The sequence below is a fragment of the Strix uralensis genome, chromosome 5, assembly GCF_047716275.1.
Source record: "Strix uralensis isolate ZFMK-TIS-50842 chromosome 5, bStrUra1, whole genome shotgun sequence".
NCBI lineage: Eukaryota > Metazoa > Chordata > Aves > Strigiformes > Strigidae > Strix > Strix uralensis.
The window spans coordinates 88,800,551-88,820,382 of record NC_133976.1 but is presented as its reverse complement, the minus strand read 5'-3'; the positions used below and the strand labels follow the sequence as shown (position 1 = coordinate 88,820,382).

Sequence of the window (19,832 nt, the reverse complement as noted above, 5' to 3'; positions counted from 1 at the left end):
GATTACAGCCCGTTCTACGTTTGATCTTTGTAATGTATTTGCAAATTTTTATAGAACTATGGGAGAGACATATGTAGAAACTGGATGCAGTGCCAAAAGTTTGTGAATCCTTCAGCGACCCCTTCATCTTCGCTTAGACAGTCTCCTAGAACCTTGCCAAAGCACTAGACTACAGGCTGCCCTGAGCCAGCGAATCTACTCATATGCTTCCGCGTGGTCTCCTCGTAGTATGTTGGGTAAGGTGCAAAACCCAACGAGAAGAATCAGTGTTCAGATATTGTGTTTGTGTGGGGGGCAGGTTGAACCTGGGATTGTCGGAGGCCAAACCTACAGATTTCTACATGCCTCCACAGTGCCAGGATTCCTGTCTCCTAGAGATGAAGGACGTCCAATCCTCTGGGAACTGCAACATGAGACTGGGGTGCGGGGGCAACTTCTTGCTCTTACAGTATTACAAAATTTACAAAATTTTACACAGATTATAATAATGGAAATGTTGTCAAATATTTTCAGTGTGGCCCTCAGTAACTAGATAAGCTTTTCTGTCTCATCTGTCAAACTGGAAGTAACAAAACTTGACTGCGTGGGCAAATACACCACAGCTGTTAAGTACTCGTATAGTTCTACACTACAGAGGAGCAGTGCTAACTCCAGCTCTAGCCAGTGGTCATGAGAACTGCCTTTAAGAAAGATAGGGAAACGCCAGCCAATCCCCTAGCTAACTTTTACTAATCTTGTTTTTTAAATATTCTAGACCATGTTTGCACTAATCTATATAGAATAAAGGAAAAAAGAAAATGAGGCAGAAGTTGCCCTCAAAGGTGAAACGTAATAGTCTAACAAACACTAGGAGATTAGGACTTAAAATGGGAAGACATGGATTACTCTTGTCACTATCGGAATGCTTAACAAGCTCTTTTTTCTATTATCTCACTTGTCTCTCACTCCTCCAAAACCTGTCCCTTACAGGCAGCATCATCTTGTGGGCTTTCTTAGGTGTGGTTGTTGGACTGCTTCAGGTATTTTTCCTTTTGCTTTATGTATTCCCAGGGAAAAGACAGGAAGAATCAACACGAGCATGAGTTGGCAAATGCCAAACCAAGTTTGTTTTTCAGTAGCATCACAACAAAGGTGTATTTTTAACACATCCACAAAAATGCATCCACATTTTTGTCTTCTTTTAGTTGCTCATGCAAGCAGTGGGGCTCTTTTTAATTGGGAAGCCATTTTTTGTGGCTGAGAGGCTTCAGTGAATAGTAAAAAAAAAAGTCAACTCCCAGCCCCTCATGCAATTTTCTTTAAAATGTCTTAAAACGCAAATTAAGCAGGCATTTTCTAGTTGATTATTTCAGTTGTTAACTTCAGCAGCGTAAGAGAAGTTCGGGATGGTTTTGGTGATTGAAAAGTGTGAAATCTGGCTGCTTTCCAATCAATTTCTTTAAAACTGTTTAGGTGAAACTGTGCTGGAGATTAGCTGTTAGCATAAGAATGATAAAAGGTGCTGGGTTCTGCAGCTCCCTATGACTCATCACCTTTCCGAGATGAGAAGTTGGGAATGCAATAGAAAATAACTTGCCTCCCTCGTCTGCATGACTGATTAAAATCTGTATCACTAATCAACATAGAATATAGTTAATGACTGTTTAATTAATTTAATGTAATATCTGATGAAGCTCACTGCAATTACTTTTCCACATGCTGCTACATGATAGTAATGATTTTCAGCAGAAAGCAGGCAGTCTGTGCAGCATGTTTCAGCTCTCAGAGCAGCATCACTTTAACGACTGCACGGAATTGCTCTAACACAGAATTCAGCTCAGGGATATGATTAGCTAGTTAATGTACACAATTCCTCTAACTACGAAGGTCCCTTTGTGCATAAACTACTCAACTATGTCCTACAGTACCAGTCCTTCAGAAAGAAGACTTGTAGCTGGACCCTGTCCCCTTTTAGATTTGAGCCCAGCAGTCATTGTTCTGCCAGGTGACTGCATGAACTTGCTGCTTTTAACCCTGTAAATGGGTAAGTCTCCACAATATTCCACCTCTGAGATTCTTTGGAGCCTAAGTAAAGGTTATCAACACATACAACACACCAGGAAACAGATGACCCTATTGGGAAGTAAAGTGAGGTAGCTTATTTATTTCACACATCACCACTTTTCACAGTTATTTTTACCCTCCTGTATTTTATGACGGGTGCCCAGTTTCCACTATTTATTCCTTTGATGCTGTTTTACGGATGCTACATAGTGTTGTGCTGATTAAACTCATTTCTCTGACGTTTAAAGTAACGTCTCACTCACTCTGTTTTGGGATCACGTTATTATCTGACACTGGACCAACACTAGCAGCATTTCTAATTGTGTTCCAGTTACATTTGTCATATTCCTGCCATTTAATGTCTTAAACTGGTTTTATCTCTTTAGCGTTTCCGATTTCCAAGAAACTTTTTATAGTGGATTTCAAAGTCTTTCCAGAGGCATGTTTTTTCTGCAGTGAATAGATTTTCTTCACAATTATGTTGTAGATATCTGCATATATGTATTTATGACAGTGTTGATCCTGTAACTTCTCCAAAACCTTTTAAGTTCTTGAAAATTGTTTGCTGATTGACATCAGCGTCCTCTCATGACTTAATGAACAGTAAAATTACTCTAATGTTTCTCAGATTTCAATGCTTTTTGATCTGTTTTGCTTTTGATACTTAAACAGCCACATATCTGATATCTTCCTAATGATGATCAAACTGACTGTGTCTAATTACTGGCCTTTTCTTGAACTGTGCAGGGAAACATCATTATAAAACCAAGGTCACACAAACATGTTTTATCACTTTTCTGATGAAATGCCTAATTGCTTGCTGCAGTTCTCTTCATCATGATCTAATCAGGGAACAGTGACAATAAAAGTAACGCTGTGGCAGATCCTTGACCTCAGCTCTCACTGCAAATAACGGCCTGACATTGTCACCATTTATGGTCATGCATTCAGCATTATCACAGAAGCTTTTGATGATTTCAGCAGTGCCTGCTATTCCACAGTATGCCCTTATTTCATGCAGAAATTTTAGCATACGCTAAAAGATCTTCTGCAACCCCATAAAAGGATTATTTATTACATACGGCTTTTTGTTTAATAATAACTCTGAGAATAATAAATTGGTCTGTACATGATCTTCAGCTCTACCACCTGCTTGTTCCTCCTTGAGTGAGGGAGTTAACTGTTTCCTGACACCCAGAATATACGCTGGGAGTTGATTTTCCAAGACACCGCAAGCAATGGGATTTTACTTCACAGACTTAATTTTTTTCTTCTTCATTCTCACTTCTGTTAAAAGCACCGAGTGTATATAGATAGTTGTTCTGCAGGTGTTTTTAGTAGTTCTCCAGGGCATAGCCTACAGTATTCTGTCCATCATTTTCTTTTTTTTTTTTTTCTTTTTTTTTTTAAAAGTGCTTCCTTTCAGTTCAGAGCTCTGGGTTATAAATGTGCTACTTAGAAATCCTCTTGAAACTTTGCATAAACACAGGAAAGCTTGCCGTTTTAGATTATTAACTCCAGCTCCTTAACACCTCCCCTTTTATTTCTTCTACCACTTGCAATATTTTTGGCCAATGTTGTTGATTCTCCCTGTTGTTTGCTTGTCTATTGGCCTTATTTAGTCTCTAGAATACCAAAAGCAAGTAGTTAAATTTTATCAATGTAATAAAAGTTTTGGTCCCTGCCAGTTCAAACTTAATACAGCCGAGACTGGTAATTCAATACAAGGTGTGGGAGCTACCTCTGCCTTTGCTACTTTAGATCCAGCCACTCTTAAACGCGTGTCAGAGACAACTAGGCTGATACTCAGTTACATTTGTACTTACAGATCTAAATCAGGAGTGATTGTGAGCGCCTGACTTCAGTTTTTTAAATGCAAATGTGAAAGTGAAATCAGCCCGCCTGGACACCTCTGTGTGCTGTTGAGAGAAGTGGCCAGACCCTGCATGGGTGTGAAGCTCAGCTGTACTTGCACAGCACCTGGGGCTGTTTTAAAGTTTCTCTGTGATACTTCAGAATCTAAGCTTTAGAATGACTTTTCCATTTTATTTTTCAGTGCATATACATAAACGTGTAAAACGTGCATGTGCTATTAGAATTACTATTGAGCATCTGGCACCTTAGAGAACGTAAGGGGTAGGAGGTTTGTAACTAATAAAATAACTACAGAGTCCTTTAAAATTAAGTAGTTTCTACTGTGACAGAGAAGATAAAACTTGGGAAGTCACCCCCATTCCTCTGTGTGATGCTATAGTGTTGTGACATCATGCAGGGCAATTGTGGGCTTAATTGGAGCAGCATTTTATGCTGGTATCTGCTACTTCAGTAGTGTTATTTCAGATTTGTTATAATGTAGATGAGGTAATGATCTCGCTGCAAAAAGTTCTGCTCAAAATATATGAGAAAATTTAAACGTGGAAGATGCTCGGAACTGGTTTCCAGTGTTTTTACTAGTTTTCATTGTTCGGTGTGCAGAGTTCATTTAGCAATAGTCTTCAGATAACTTTTTAACTACTCACTTTTGTTCTAATTGCTATTTTCTGACAATTCATTACCACATTTAAGTTAAGTTAAATCACTTCAACTGTACATTTAAAAGAAAGACTTTCCTGAAGCTGATGAATGTGACAGTCCCAGTTTGATGGAAAGGCTGAGAAATGGCTAAAACAGGGAATATCAATCAACCCATATCTGATGAGTCTACAAGAATGCAGAGAAATAAATGTTGCAATATGGGGTTTATAATTTACAGAACAAAAGGAAAAGGAGAATAAGGCATGAAATGCACAGTATGTATTGCATATGTATCAAGACAAGATGCAGGATCTCTCAATACACACAAATATTGCCTATATTCAGATTGAGGTGGACAGACACCTTGTATGTTGGCTTCACTGCACGTGCTAATAGTGAATGTCTAAATACAAGGAAGAAAGAAAGCACTCAGTAACTTATGTAGCTCGAATTATTTAAATACAAATGATAAAAATGAAAAAAAAATCGTCCCATTTATTTGCAAGTAACTGAGACTTGGAGCACTGCAGATTGTGAGGTGTTTGGTTCCAAGCCCCCTGTCCATTTGTGCTGTTGGGTCTCCTGACATCAGACAGGAGGCCAGCCAGGAGAAGGGGTATGCAATGCAAAACCAGCTCAGGCATCTGGCTTTTCTAGGAGCAGAAAGTGATTTTCTTGGCTGTGCTTTTGTTTTTAAGCAATTTCTATTTTTACAGTTACGCAGCTCCTAGCAAACAGACAAGAATATTTAGAAAAAATATATTCAACAATATCTGTTATTCTAACCCAATCTATTTTGAAGGGAATGCAGGCACACATGTAATGGTAGATGTTGTCCAACACACCTGACGTCTGATACCAGAATCTCCAGATGATGTTAATTCCCAGACGGTTCTTTCATAAAAGCACTATATGAGTATTCAATTTTATTTCTTTCCATCTTTTTAAAAAAAAACTATTGGTGCTCTGACTTGCCATATTCAGTCTGAGTATAATATAAAAGTCTAGGTAGGGGCTGTAAATAACACATGCTTTGCCCTATGATGCAAAATTTTGCATCATAGTATCACCGTATTCCTGTTTAATGTAGCGATTTTGCAAATGTAGATTTGAGTTCTTGTTTTCAAAACACTTCACTTAAAAAAGAAGGAGGCAGATTTTTTTCACTTTGTTTTTATAAATATCTTGTATCAAGAGCAGCCTCTGCACAAAACCCTCCCACTGCCCCAGTGCCTGATGGTTTTGGTGGACTAGGGCCATGTTCACACTGCGCAGCCGACCCACTTCAATGCCAACGTCCCAAACTAGTGACACAGGCAAGACTGCATGTGCAGCTCTTAGAAATTACTGAAGCAGACGACCTACTGAATGCGGGTATTTTGCTCCGGTGACAGTCTGTTCCCTGTTTCAAAATTTGGTATCAAAGGGAATTCTTCCATGTAGCCTTTTTAGCCACCAGCAAAGTATTTATTCCCTGTGCTTTTTTACAGAGTTGCTGTGGACACGCTCAGCTACCTGCTGGATTCTAAACTCTGCCAATATTTTTATAGGCTTTTTCTCTGTTTATAAGTGCTTTGGTAGTCATTTGAGCAGGTGTCAAGTAGCAGGTGAACAGCAGCAGGCTAAAAACTATTCTGTTTGTTGTCTGAAAGACAATGTGACTCGGAGGAGTTCACAGCAAAAGCAGATTGCAACATCTAATAAAGGGATGTAAAATAGACTTGCCTTTGTCTAACCCATTCCACTCACATAAAGGAAATAAGCACAGGCTTACCCTGCTGGGCTGATGCTTTTCCCAATTCTGGACAAGCAGCAGGTTTTCCAAACCTTGAGTCATGTAGCATGACATACATGATCACATACAGAGCTGACATTGCCTCTGTGTGCTGTTGTGCAGAAAGGCAGGGAACAGAGAGGCAGAAGTTAGGCTTCAGGACAGTATTGCCTGTGATTTTCATACCTGATGGAGGTGGGGAGGAGTTTAACATCGCCAGAGCAAGGCAGAGAGACCACGTTCATCCGTTCCCCTCTCACATCTGGAACGCAGCACAGACATGGAGAAAGTGGAGAAACTCTGCCGGGCTGCCCTGGCCCACACTTCCTCTTAGGTGATCTTCCTTGCTAGTCCGACCTTGTTTAGTCATTATTAATTAACAATATTCCCACGGTTGAGAGAACACATTTTTGCAGGAGTCAGGATTTTGATTCCACAACTTACAACACTTTATTTTATTGCCTCCCTGGCGGGTGCTTTGCTGAGCAGTAGTAAGGGTTTGCCTGCTGCTTGTTGCTGTTTGACCTCCAGCTGTGAAAAGCTGGCCCAGGGCTAACCAGAGGGCAGCTTCTCACCCGGCCCAGCGAGTGTGGAAGGGCACGTGCCCTGGAGGAGCCACCGCGAGGCCAACCACAACCGTTCACCCTCATCCACTTGCAGTCTGTGATGCTGTTTGGGTTGCAGAAGGTACATCCACCACCGGGACCTTCCGACCACGCAGCCCTTTGGACAGCCCTCAGATGGTTTCCATACTAAAGAAGAAATCAACATTAGTTGGGCTGCAAAATCCATACACTACGTGATGAAGCAACATTTTTCTAAATCAGGCTTGACGTTTCTGAGATTCATGATCTTCCTGTCCTTGCACGACGCTGCAAGCCCTCCGCAGAGCAGGCAGCAGCGGGTGTAACGGACGCCAGACTTCTTTAGTGATAACACTGCCATGGCTATACACGGTCCTCTTTGTCTCAGGTGAATAATAAAGTGATCTGCTACAACAAAATGTTTGTAGGGGATGGTCGTACCCACTATATACTATGATCTGCTTGATTTTCCTCTCTGACATATCTGTTTCAGTCATTGCTTTCATTGCCATTTTACAGCATTTAAACTAGAACAAGAAAATAAATGATAAAATAAAAAGCACTTAAATATTATTTTTAATCCAGGAACACCCCAAACTGCTTTACTAACTACAGGTTAATCCTGCCATCTTTCCCAGGACAGTTTCTTACGCTGTCTGCTCTCTGCAATAAGGACACCTAAAGTCTTCGGTATTGCCAAGATTCTTGACGTGCAAAACTACTTTCCCATTACCATCATGTGGCATCTTCTAGAATGGGCACGTTTTTTAACTGTATTAGGATAAATGTAGTACAGGAAGCTAACAACTTCAACATTTGTCATCACGAAAACTTGCAAACTGTTTTGGAAAACGTTTTTAACAGTATTTAAGTTTTTATGCCCTGGGATATAAGCGTATCTCACAGGATTAAAAAATCTATTTTGCATTTTCAAAAAACTCATCCGTAAACAGGAACTGTTCTTATGGTATGATACCACCAATATATATACATACATAAGTGTGTTTGTGAGGTACTAAAGAAAAATGCTTATTTTCTCTATGGAGGGAAAAGCCAGGATAAATTTAGGACACATTACAAATGCCAACACAAACTGAAAAGTCGATTTTATAGACTGGAAATCTGCTGTTACCAAAGCATCTAAGAGGTTGGTGTCATCATCTAAAACAATGGATATTCAGGTATAAAATACAAAAAGATATTAATAGATTAGACAATTTTAAAACCAGTGATGGAAATTATAAATCCAGTAACTCTATTGCTCTTCTTCACTGATAGTACGATTACATTTTGAGACCACAGGACTGAGGTCATTCATCAAATATAGACTGTAGCAGAACTGGACTCTGAAACTAAGCTTAATTTCTATATGGCAAAATTACCATATTTTCATGTATATAACCTGCAGATTATCTAATGGAGAAATAAGTCAACCTCCTCTCACTCCCCACTGTCTTAGCAATTGCTGTAGTACACAAGTCTGTCATCTTCTGAGGGAGCTGTTTACTCAAACCCCATTCACATGCTAAACACCTCGCCTGTGATCACCAGGGCCTACTACCTTTTTCCTGATGTTTTTTATGTACCCAACTCAGACCGAGTCATCTATTCACTTAGTTAAGGGGTTGTGAGTTTCAAAAGTTGCAGGTTATAAGCTTGAAAATATGGCTTCTCTTGTAGTGTTTTACATGTTGAAATACAAGGGATAAATAGGGTTTTGTTAGGGAAACATCCACTTATTTCTTCCACTGAGCAATGAAAGTATTAGGAAAAAAAAGAAACAATTTTATGGGAACTGAGGGAAGCACAGACAGTTCACTGGGGAAGGGGTGAGGGTTACTGGAGTGACTTATCAATGCTCATCTCCTGCAAACACGGGAGAAGGAGCATATGGATATGCTCACCTGATCCTAACATACATTGCCCGCTTAACGCTTCAAAAAAACCAAAGAAAAACAAAAGTCAGTAATGGAAAGTGACCAAGAATCATTCAAGAATTATTGAATAGTTTCCTTTACTTTGTAATGGTATGGCAGAATTGCCAAGTGATGCAACCCGGCTAATATTTTACATATATATATGTATCTATCTATCTCTTTGTGCAGTCGTTAGATGTTTATATATACACACAGGCGCACACACACATGTATTAAGCTAGAATACAAATGTTGGTCTTAACCTGTAGGGCAACTCTGACTGAAGACTGGGAAATCAATGTGCAAAAAAGCTGAAGGAATTAGCAGAAGAAAAAAGGAGAGAAGAGGAAGGAGACATGAAGAGTGCTTACAACCAAGCACAAGCAAGTCTCTCTCTTAAGGAGCACTGTTAGACTCCTCTGTTTGGATAAAGCCTGCTAGAATGGTCCTTAAGTCTGATCTGCACTGGACACATCCAGTACTGGCTACTATGCCAAATGACCTCCTTTTTCACTGCTCCTTGTCCTTGGGTCAAACTATCCCTACCTTTTCTATTACAAACAATCTTCAACCCTATTTGCTCTAGATTTACACTTAAAATGAAAGGGCAAGTTATGAAATAAAAGGACTACTGCTATCATCGTCCCATCTGCAACACAGCGCTACCCAAAGGTTTCAGACCAAGATCAACCTTGTGGCTTTACATGCTCTATAGCTTCAGGAACTGCTGCCACCTCTTTCACCCTGCTCATTCTTAGATCACTTTATTTTGCCAAAACTCAGCACTCAACCTTCTGGAAGATTTCTAAAATAAACTGGTGTCTCTGTACCCTCTCTGTCCCCTTCCAAATCTTCACGCTCTCTTGCCAAGAAAAAAGTCCCTGCCTTTCTTGACACCTTATTCAGAGCATCGTTTTATTCAGCTCTCTTCCTTTGCTTCTGTTTTCTTTGGCAAAACCAGTCCAAAATCATTCAATGTCATTTTGTTCCCTGGCTATCAGTATTTAGTTTATTCTATTTATATTGCAAGTTCTGCCTGCTCCTGAAGTAGCTGTCTCTCATTTGGTCTGGGTTTTTGGGGTGGTTTTGTTTTGGTTTTGTAGCATTTAACTTTACAGTAGCCTAGTTGTGTCACTCTGTCAAATGAGATCAGGCTATGCTTTTTTGGCTATGCATATAAAAAAACTAACCTGGTTTTTATGTTGTTCTGTGTCTCATGCCACAAATAGTGTGGATTTGTGACATCTCGCATTGAAACTATTTGAGTGTTGCTATTTATACAACCTTTTAACACCAGACCAACAGATACATAGATACACATAGCAATTAGTATTTGGCACCTGATGAAAATTAATTTTATAATGGTCGATGTAGAACAAAGAATTGTGGTTTATTTGCACCACAGAGTAGTAAAACTATTTAGCACTGAAAAATGGCAGCATCTATTTCTCTGTGAACAGTATGAAAAGTTGACTTAATATATTCCAGAGTAAGAAATCACTTCTAAGCAGTAATTCTGTAAGACGGTTCATGATATAAAGAATTATGTGCTAGAAATGGTGCTGTTCAGCTGGAATTTGCGGGCACTTCCAAATACAGGTTATTGTTCACACTACAAAACAACAGAGTCAAAAAATACATCACAGTATGGCTTAACTTACTTACCAGGCAGATGTACTCTGAAAAGACATCAGGGGTGGGCTTAAAGCATCTCCTTTTAAAGTATGTACTGTCTGTGACGTTTGAGGCTGTGGCTGAGTTTGAGGCTGTGTCTCTGGCTGAGGCTGTGTCTGTACTTGGCTTGGATCCTGAGCAGGGTTAATCCATCGGCTCTGTCCCTGTGTCATCCACTTTCCCTGGATTCCCCACCGCGCCAGGTAAAATTTGCAAATATCATAGTTCATTGAAGAGTAATACAAAAGGTCCAGTACCAGCAAGATCACCACAAAAAAGCCATAGATCCACACTCCTAACAGTGCACTGTAGTTGCTAGGAAAGAAAAAAAGGGAAAACAAAAAAGTTATCTCACGTATCAGTAATGGTCACTGTTTTGGTTTATCAAGGTTGTTTGTTTCATTAATTAAATATAATATATAGATGGATGACACAAAAATTTTGTTCTAAAGCATGTGTCCTTAAAAAATATTTATTATTTCAGTGTAAATATATCTAATTATGCATGACAAGGGAGGTTTTTAAAAACTAAGCCCCTCTGACTTACAAACATTTTTATTTCTCCCTCTCATCTGTGTATTGGTATCAGCACGGAAATTAGGGATACAATTAGCTCCAATGCTTTTAAGTGAGACCACTGATATGTACGTGGCTGATGGGTCGTAGGTCTTATTCTGCAAATTCTCAATAGTCTATACTATTGAAAACACTCACTGCCGCCATGCATTTTAAACCACTTCTCTTAAAAGGTGTTTAACGTGCTTGGATTTGCTCTGAATTTAATAATTAATTATTGCTGGATACAGGAGACACTAATAGAAGTATAGGCTTTCAAGAGCAACTGCTGAAGATCCCTTAGCTTGCTGATAATAAATCTAAGAAGGAAGAACATTGATAAGATCATATTATACAACGCATTCCACAACAAGGAAGAGATGCACTACGTTTATATGTATATGCTGGAGTAGTTATAATGTGTATATATAGGTATATCTGTTAGGTTAATGGTTGGACTAGGTGATCTTCAAGGTCTTTTCCAGCCTAGATGATTCTGTGATTCTGTAAAGGCCATGAAAATTATCTGCTGCTGACACGGTGCATGGAGCTGTAAAGCTATGGCAGGTGAGTAAAGATATTAAAAGAAGGGTGGGGGGGAAAGGAGGAAAAGGTATAAGGGGTCAAGAATTTGCAGATCAAAAAGAGGAAGAAGTGCTAAAGCTCTGCTGGAGATGCAGTATTATTAAGAGGAAAACGACTGCCAGATGTAAATGCGGTTTGGATTTGGAGTGGGGAGGATGAGGTAAGAGCAGAGAAGGGAAGGAAGGGGCAGGAAGGAGATGGTTAGGTACGCAGCCAGGAAGGCTCACAGACCTATGAGCTCATGTGGAAGTTTGTGTACCGGAGCCTGTAAAAACAAGAGCAAGCAGAAGGGATACTAGCAAAAAATGTCATTAGGAAGACAGTCTTGGAGAAAAATTATATTGAAGTAATAGGTGGGCAACCCACACCTACATGTACCTGAACTTCCATGAACAAAATTGAACACGCACTTCACCATGCCCTCTTTCACAGACAGAAGGAACTGTATTTTATGAGAACATTGATCAAAACTGAAGTGCTGTGAGAAGAACAAAGGCTGAGAAGACAGATTATAGATGCAAGCCAGAAATACATTTTGACATTTTAAAAACATGTCCCAAGCCTTTTCGGATCTAAAACACTTCAAGTCTCCGCTTTGAACTTTCACTTCCATTTAAAACTTTTGCATGACTCTTTCATTTTATACTTTAAAAAAAATCAGAATTTGAAACAAGAAATCAGATAAGGAATCAGAATTTTAATTTCTGTGTTGCTGCCTGTCAGCACTTCAGGAGACTGATACTCCTCTCCAGGGAATGATTTTTTCACTAGACAGATTTAACACGCTTAGATTAAATGAGGTTCCATAGCAAATAACTGTAAGTAACAAGAGGAAGGTCAGAGCTGTCAATGAATCTCTTCCTGTGTAACTTTAGGAATATGCAAACCTAGGATTTTAAAAAATTTTGAGTAACTTTCCAGGAGGATTGGAAGTAGACAAAATATAGTGCTTTTGAAAACCCTTAACTCAGGAGCCTTTGCCTCTAGTGAAGACTTCCACACGCATGCCTGGCTTCCTACAACAGTGGGCAGACCTTTGTGATGCATTACGATTTTTGCAGTTCAGGAACTTGAAAGTAGATCTGGTTAATCCAGGCTTCTCAGCAGTGCTACTCTTGAATTTCAGTGGATTTATTCCTATTGGGGTAAGCTCTTCTATTTTCTGCTAATATAAATAAAAGGGAAGTGAAGGCTGGAGAAGTCAGGAGGAAATCCACTGTAACAAATCCTGTTCCTTTTTATCCCTAACGCCAATAGGATCCATTTTACACATAGATGAGCTGTATTTAATCCATAGTAAGAATGGAAATACTACAAAACATGTTATTTTTGTCTTGGCAACAATATGAGAGGCAGGAACATTTCTTGTAGTTAACTCAAAAGAATTTGTTTGTATTTTAGGTCTATAGTTTCACCCATCAAAATTTTGGTTAGCAAAAATTAGAGCTATTTTGAGTGTTACGATTTAAAGCAACAATTTATTAATCATGCCATATGTGAGTTATCCATCTGCTCCTTCTAAATAACATCTGTTTCTCACAAGTACAAAAATAAAAGGCTGCTTTACTTTAATTAACAGACAGTGGGACAACAGCACTATCAAAAGGGCCTTGTGAAAAATCACAAGCAAAATTAATAAGTAGTATGTTTTGTACACAGAGGGAAATTCCATACTTTGATGTTTTCTGTTTCTCAAACTATTAAGATGGTAGAAAATATTAATTTTGCTGATGGGTACTAATTATAGTAAAAATTAAAACTTTCCTACAAATTAAGAAGATGTCTTAATTAGAAAATAAACAATCTTACACTGAATAACAGTAAGGCCAGAGACACAGAAAAGAATGGGGAATCAAAAAACTCCTAGGACTTGCTCTCATTTCATTGAACTGAACGATTTAATTGTAAAAGCAATTTCATCTTGCAATCTGATTTTCCTGTACTTTTGTGCAGAATCACAGAATGGTTTGGGGTGGAAGGGAGAAGTTTCATTTCCATTAAAAATAAAGTGTGAACAGATTCCAAGATTGAAATTATAGGGGTTTGTTCCTCCACAGGGACAATCAAGTGTAAGAAGTTGCTTTGCTGTGGTTGTATCTCCTCTCCCCTTCCCCGGCTGGGAAGCTCGCCCTGCCCCTTCCAACCAGTCAGTCTGGAGGTTTCAGTTCAGGTTCAACACAAGCTTTATCAACATAACACTGAAAATTATTTCTAAAGCTATGTTGCCCAGTCCTCTGCTGCTGCTGGCACACAAATACAACAGCTAAACCTGGAGTAAAAGTTACAAGACAATTTCTTTTTAGCTTCTCTGTGAAACAGGGTAATTCACGGGTCTACCAGAAAAGCTTCACTGCTCATTATTTTAAGATACTTCGTCTTTTATATGATGTCTATATGGTATAGCCTTGATACAGAGCCAACGGGTAAATGGAAAGATTTGCTCTGGCTTCAGGGAGCCTTGAATTGGGCTCTCTAAAGACAATAAATACTTTTACCATTCCATCTACAGGATCCTGCTTAGATTCCTCTAACATTCCCACACACAAATGAAAAGACAGGTTCTTTTATTAGTATTCTTACCCATGTGATCCCTTCCATTTAATTCATTAACTTTTTGAGACAGATGACAAGCAGGTTAGGACCAGGCTGTATTTTTTTTTAGAAGAGTTTGTTGCTTTTTATGTGTAGCACATGAACAGAAAATAATTCATTTGGAAATTCAGGCTTAAAAACCCCTAACAAATCAAAACAACTGTGAGCAGAATTCTGCATCTGCAGAGTTTAAAAGTGAGCAGATGGCCACGGAAACTGTTTCTTTCCCTATTCTCCTTAAATGGGGCTGTTAGTTGCAGTAGTAACACTTTGTAATTATTGCCCCAAGGAAATGCAATCTTACATCCTAGCAAACGCCTTGGTACTTCTAACACCGAGGAAATCTGTGCAGTTTTTGCATGTACACTTTAAATGTGATTTTTTCCCCTTATTTTGCTCTTACTATTATCTCAAGGCCTTTGTCCAAACCTGTGTTTTCCTGCAGAACCTCTTACTGTAGTACCTAAGAGGTCTTCCCAGCTAAATTACATCATTTTGCAACAGTTGCTAGTGGAATTGATTTTTTTTTTTTTTTCTTTCTTGTAAAGATGACTTTCTGGGAGATATTTAAGCAAATGCCAGCTCTGCAGGGTACACGATGTACATGGAGAAATTTAGTGCTATTCTATCTTCACATTGCCTTCAGTGTAATGTTGTAGCGTGGTGTGCAAAAGCCATTCACCCTGAAAAACTGCAGTAAGAGAGAAGGAAAAACACGGGTGCGTGACAGGCTGCCTTAGCACTGTTTCAGGATCAGATTAAGGACCCCTGGCATAGTAGTGCTGCTGATAATCTACCAAAACATGTATCATAGAAAATCTGAGAGAGTATGAATACTAGATTCAAGTGAATATTATTTTTCAGAATAGTTAAACAATTTATTAGACAAAGTTTTATGGAAAAATACTTTGGATGGCAGAACTTCTCTTGTCTGTTAGACATCATCGGTATGTCTATATTTAATACTAAATTAATTGCTCACATTCAAAAATATTATGGACTGATTACTCTGCATGATTGCAAAGATACAATAGCTTAGCATTCCGCACTTATAAAAACATAGAAATTTTTTGTTATAGCCATGGAAAGAATGTAAATAAACCTGGCTGTAGTTGTAGCGTGTGACTGTAGAAGACAAACGTGCCATGACAAAGAAGTCACTTCATTAATTTTCCTCTCAACTGTATTATAAAACCAGAAATTTGTTTTGATGATCACAAGAATGGCTAAGGGGAAAAATAACCCAAATAATAATATTGAAATAAACCAAAAAATAATATTGAATCACTCTTCCCTAAAAACTATAATCCTTTTTTTTTCAGTTCACTGCCATTCCCATAGCCTAAATCATTCTCCCCAGCCACAGTAAAACAGGCTTCATCAGAATTTTTTTTCAGTGGTGTGTGAAATTAGATCTAAACAAAGACCTGACTTTGTTACTGTAAAGTGAACCCTGGATGTATTAGAAGCCAAATAAAGTTAAATTATCGTATGTTAAATAAAGTCAGAGTGTATTAAGTAAGATGCTTTTCACAATCTTTTTAATGTAGGCATCTAGGCTTCACTTCTTTCTGCCTCTCCCACAGCACACTAAAATTGTCAGGAAGTTTTCCACCAGTCTCAGTGAGCTCAGGGTGAGGAGATCTCTCCCCCTCGTCTCACTACATCGGTGTGTAAGTTAGTGTCTCTTCATTTTCCTGGCTCTGACTGATTTATCGGAAGTGATCTTTAGGGAGGTTACAAAAACGCAATACCGGCTCTACTCCTGCACTTCTCTAAGGTGCATTTCCAGAAGCTTTTTACTGTGTTTGCAAAAGATCAGCACATAGTTAATGTCCACAGGAGATTCTGAAGACACATATGGTAAATATCCCGCAGGTAGTTCTCAACCATGAACCTTACAAAGACTACAGAGGTGGATCTTCCTCCATCAGAACTGAATGAGGTGACTTTAAAATTAAAAAAAAGATTGCTAAATGAAAACTAGTATAATACACTATGCTCTAAATATTTCCATTAAAATAAATATTGTAGTCCACAGAACACTGAACTACCTTTTTCCTACTGAGGAACTGCTCTCACACCACCCCTATAACATGAACAGCCCTGTATTTATTTCCGTGGGGGTGTGTGCATGTGTGTATGCATGCAACAGAGGATGCAGGAGGCAGAAATGTTCTACATCCCGGGGCATATGCTGCAGTCAGAATGTACCTGTTCCTCTGGGAAGTGGCTGAGTGCCCTGTCCACTTCAGGTCGTGGGTACAAGGAAGAACAGAAGGGCCTTACCTCGGTAAGCTCTGGCCAGGACTACATGGAGTAGCTGCTGAGACACTGGAAAAAGCCTGAAGAACTGGCTTTCTACCTGGCTGAACTACAAGTGGTAACACCCCCCACTCTGTGATGAAGCTGCCCGTTAGGCAGTTGGTTGCCCAGCAGCGTTGGTGCAGCGTTTACAGAACAGTAAGGAAAGAAAGGAAGCGAATTCGCTGTGTGCAGGACAAAGAACGGGGGAAGTCTGGGGGTAATAGCCACACTAGCCCATTCTTGAGGCTCTCGTGTTATTACTCTGAGTGCGAAGCAGTTTCTGGCTCTGTCTGTGACTACACACACAGCCCCTCCGTACCGAGTCTCCTGCCCTCTCCTCAGGCAGGCGTCTGAGCGCTGCCGCCGTGTCTGAGCAAAGCGGGAGCACACCCACGATGGCGAGCACCCATGGCACGGGGGCACTGGGGCGGACTGGGCTGTAAACACCACCAGCGGGTTGCCTGGAGGGATGCACGTTGGCAGCGCTGGGCAGCCCCAGGTGAGGGTGCTACTAGTTTCTAGATCGTCTGGACTGCACAAAGGGTAGTGAAAACAGACGGTCTTTCACGGGCCTGTTAGAGTTGAAGTGTCTCCCCAGCCTGCTCTGATACGCTCGCATGTTCCCAGATGTGCTGAAAGGTCAAGGTGAAGAAATTTCACCTCAAGGACACAGCTAAAAGTAACAAGACAGCACAGATCCACATTAATTTAAAGGTTTCTTATATGGGTAGAGCCTATTTTTGTCTTTTTATGCTACAGAGTACACAGACTTTATGGCAGGTGATTTTCACTTTAACACCTGCGAAGTGAGAGTATGCAACTTTTACAACAAGATCCAAATCTCTCCAGGCAGAGCTGTCCGAGGAGGGGTTGTTAAGGACGATGGCACTTTGCTGACTCCCTGAGCTGGCTGCTGCTGGACGCAGCTGCACGCAGCGACTTAAAAGACCCAACATCAGTATCCCAGCACCACAGTCTCCTAGCGCAGCCCTGCACCTGCTTCCACAGGAATGAGCGACACACATCGACTTCTGCATCGCAGAAGGAAACGCTAAAATCCCTGTTGTAAACAAAACCCAGCAGACTGGAATTCCAGTTGTTTTCAATCTGCCCCTTCCTTGCCCTGGAGGGGCTGGTACCAGAACAGAACGGCAGGGGAAAGCAGACAGATCAGAATTTGACCTTGGGGGTTTCCATCAGTTGTGCTCTGCACCAAGAGACACCACAGCTGATTAGTGTGGCCAGAATGTCAAATCCTAAATAGGAGATGGACCACAAGTGAAGATTTTGTCATCATAAATAGGCGATCAGTAAGAGAGATCTACTTGCTACTGACTGGTTCTTTACAAAAAAAGTTACTTGACCTTTATCTTAGAGGATGGGCCCCAGCAGCACATGGAAGTATCCCAGGTAACAGGCAAGAAGACCACACAGTTTTGGTATATAAGAAAATATGTTCTGTTCCCCAAGGTCAGTGATTCCAAGAGATTTATATTCGAAACATCAGAGATTCAAAATAGTGCATTTGGGTTGATACGGAAAATGTCAACTCACCCCCTCTCTCCCTTTAGGGACAGCTTTGGGGTTTATTTTTAGTGATACACATTTAAACACAGTTTGGATCAGACTGGGGTCCCGGGAGAGACTTTTGTAACTTTTATATGTGACTTTATATTTGTTACAATTATATGCAGCTTTTACATACATGCTCTCCTGGCAATCTTTATAGCCTATGTCAAAGCAAAGATAAAATATCATTTCTTTTAAGAGTTCTGTAACAGCAAAAACCTTTTAGTAATGTTTTTCTGTATGTGCAATTATTCTAATTGCTTCCATCATTAAGTACACCTCAGACTATGTTATTAGACCAGGAACAGTTTGGTGAAGAGTACTTTAGAACTCATTTACTTACTTATGCATATATCCATCTGCATTCCCTGTTAAGTTCATCTGCATAACAGTCTGAAATTCTGTCTCATTGCAGCAGTATTTAAATACTGTGTTGTTATGGTGACAGCAGAAGATATAAGATTTATTGTCAGAAAGACGGGGGCAGTGAAAACCAAAGTGGTAGCGACCTTTGTAGTCCGTATATGGCTCGCAGACCCGAAAATGTGCAGACAACACTGTAAAACAAAGAACAATATTGACTTTGTGAGTCATTTGTGTTATCTCTGTGTTACTAACTACAATTTTTCATTGGTTAGCCTTAAACAATTGTTTGGTTTCTGAAAAACATGAATATTTCAGAACTTTCAACATCATAACATTTAGCACTAGAAGATTACAATATTTAGCCTCTTGTTGTATTTTGACTATTATTGTTACTATGTTTCTGATTACTATTATTGCTATTATGAAAGAAATGCCCTCCATGCCAAGAAGCATAAAAATATTTAGGGAAACGTTTCCATACTGCTGTTCTAAATATATGGATATCTATAAACACCCAACAATGTTCATGTTTGATTCTCCTGGGATGACTTCATAAAAACAAAACGTCTATGTAAAAACTGCAATAAACGTTTGATGGCACTTGATTTACAGTCACTGTTCTTGACAGAAAATGTCTTCTCTACTGTAAAGGTCATTCTCTGATAAGGATTATTCTGCCAGAAATAGTAATTGCAAAACACTGTAACGGATCTGAACAACTCTGAATTTGCAAACGGATAGAACTAATAGAAATACAGCTATTCCTGGGAGTTCTTACATTTCTCCTTTATTAAGTTCTCATGTAAAGTGTTTATTGCAGCACTGAGGGCATTTTGTACAGGAATAGATCCCACTGATTTCACCAGCACATTTCCTGGGGGGAAAAAAAAAATAAATGCTCTCCATATATATTCTTTGAATGCAGACCTGAGGCTGATTGTTGTGACTGTTGTGTGGTGACAGACACTGTGGCTACCTCTTTGTGGTCAGACTGTGGGCAGACACAAGCTCCCTGACCATGCTCTGAGCCTACTGGTTGCCAACAGCTTTGTGCTGGAAGCTCTGCAACCACCTTTAAGCCTCCCCGAGCAGAGGGGCAGGATACAGACCCCTCCCAGTATGGTCATAAGCAACCACACGCGACTTCCCAGTTGGTCTGAACAATCTTGTAAGAGACAATATTTGGTTCTGCACACTGCCAACACTTCAACTGATTTACAGTTTGTGTTATGGTCGGCCTTAGGGCATCATTTAAGATTACACGTACCATAGAGACCCCCCAAAGGCCTTATACTCTAAGAAAAGTGAAATGGAGAAGAGTCTAAATATTCCTAGCAGTGACACACTTCTACT

General features: G+C 39.7%; 1 protein-coding gene across 3 annotated transcripts in view; it reads right to left on the bottom strand.

The window, feature by feature from the left end:
* SHISAL1 (shisa like 1) overlaps positions 1–19,832 on the bottom strand; it is a 150,371-nt gene that overhangs the window by 20,064 nt on the left and 110,475 nt on the right. For 2 of the 3 annotated variants that reach the window (XM_074872147.1, XM_074872146.1), the window contains 4 exons: positions 18,457–18,670; positions 10,497–10,820; positions 8,820–8,849; positions 6,202–7,083 (listed from right to left, as the gene is read on the bottom strand). In XM_074872147.1, the coding sequence (XP_074728248.1) occupies positions 7,068–7,083; positions 8,820–8,849; positions 10,497–10,820; positions 18,457–18,670 (584 nt within the window). In that variant the 3' untranslated portion in view covers positions 6,202–7,067. Of the gene's footprint in view, positions 1–6,201; positions 7,084–8,819; positions 8,850–10,496; positions 10,821–18,456; positions 18,671–19,832 lie in introns of those variants that run through there. The other variant, XM_074872148.1, reaches the window with a different exon arrangement.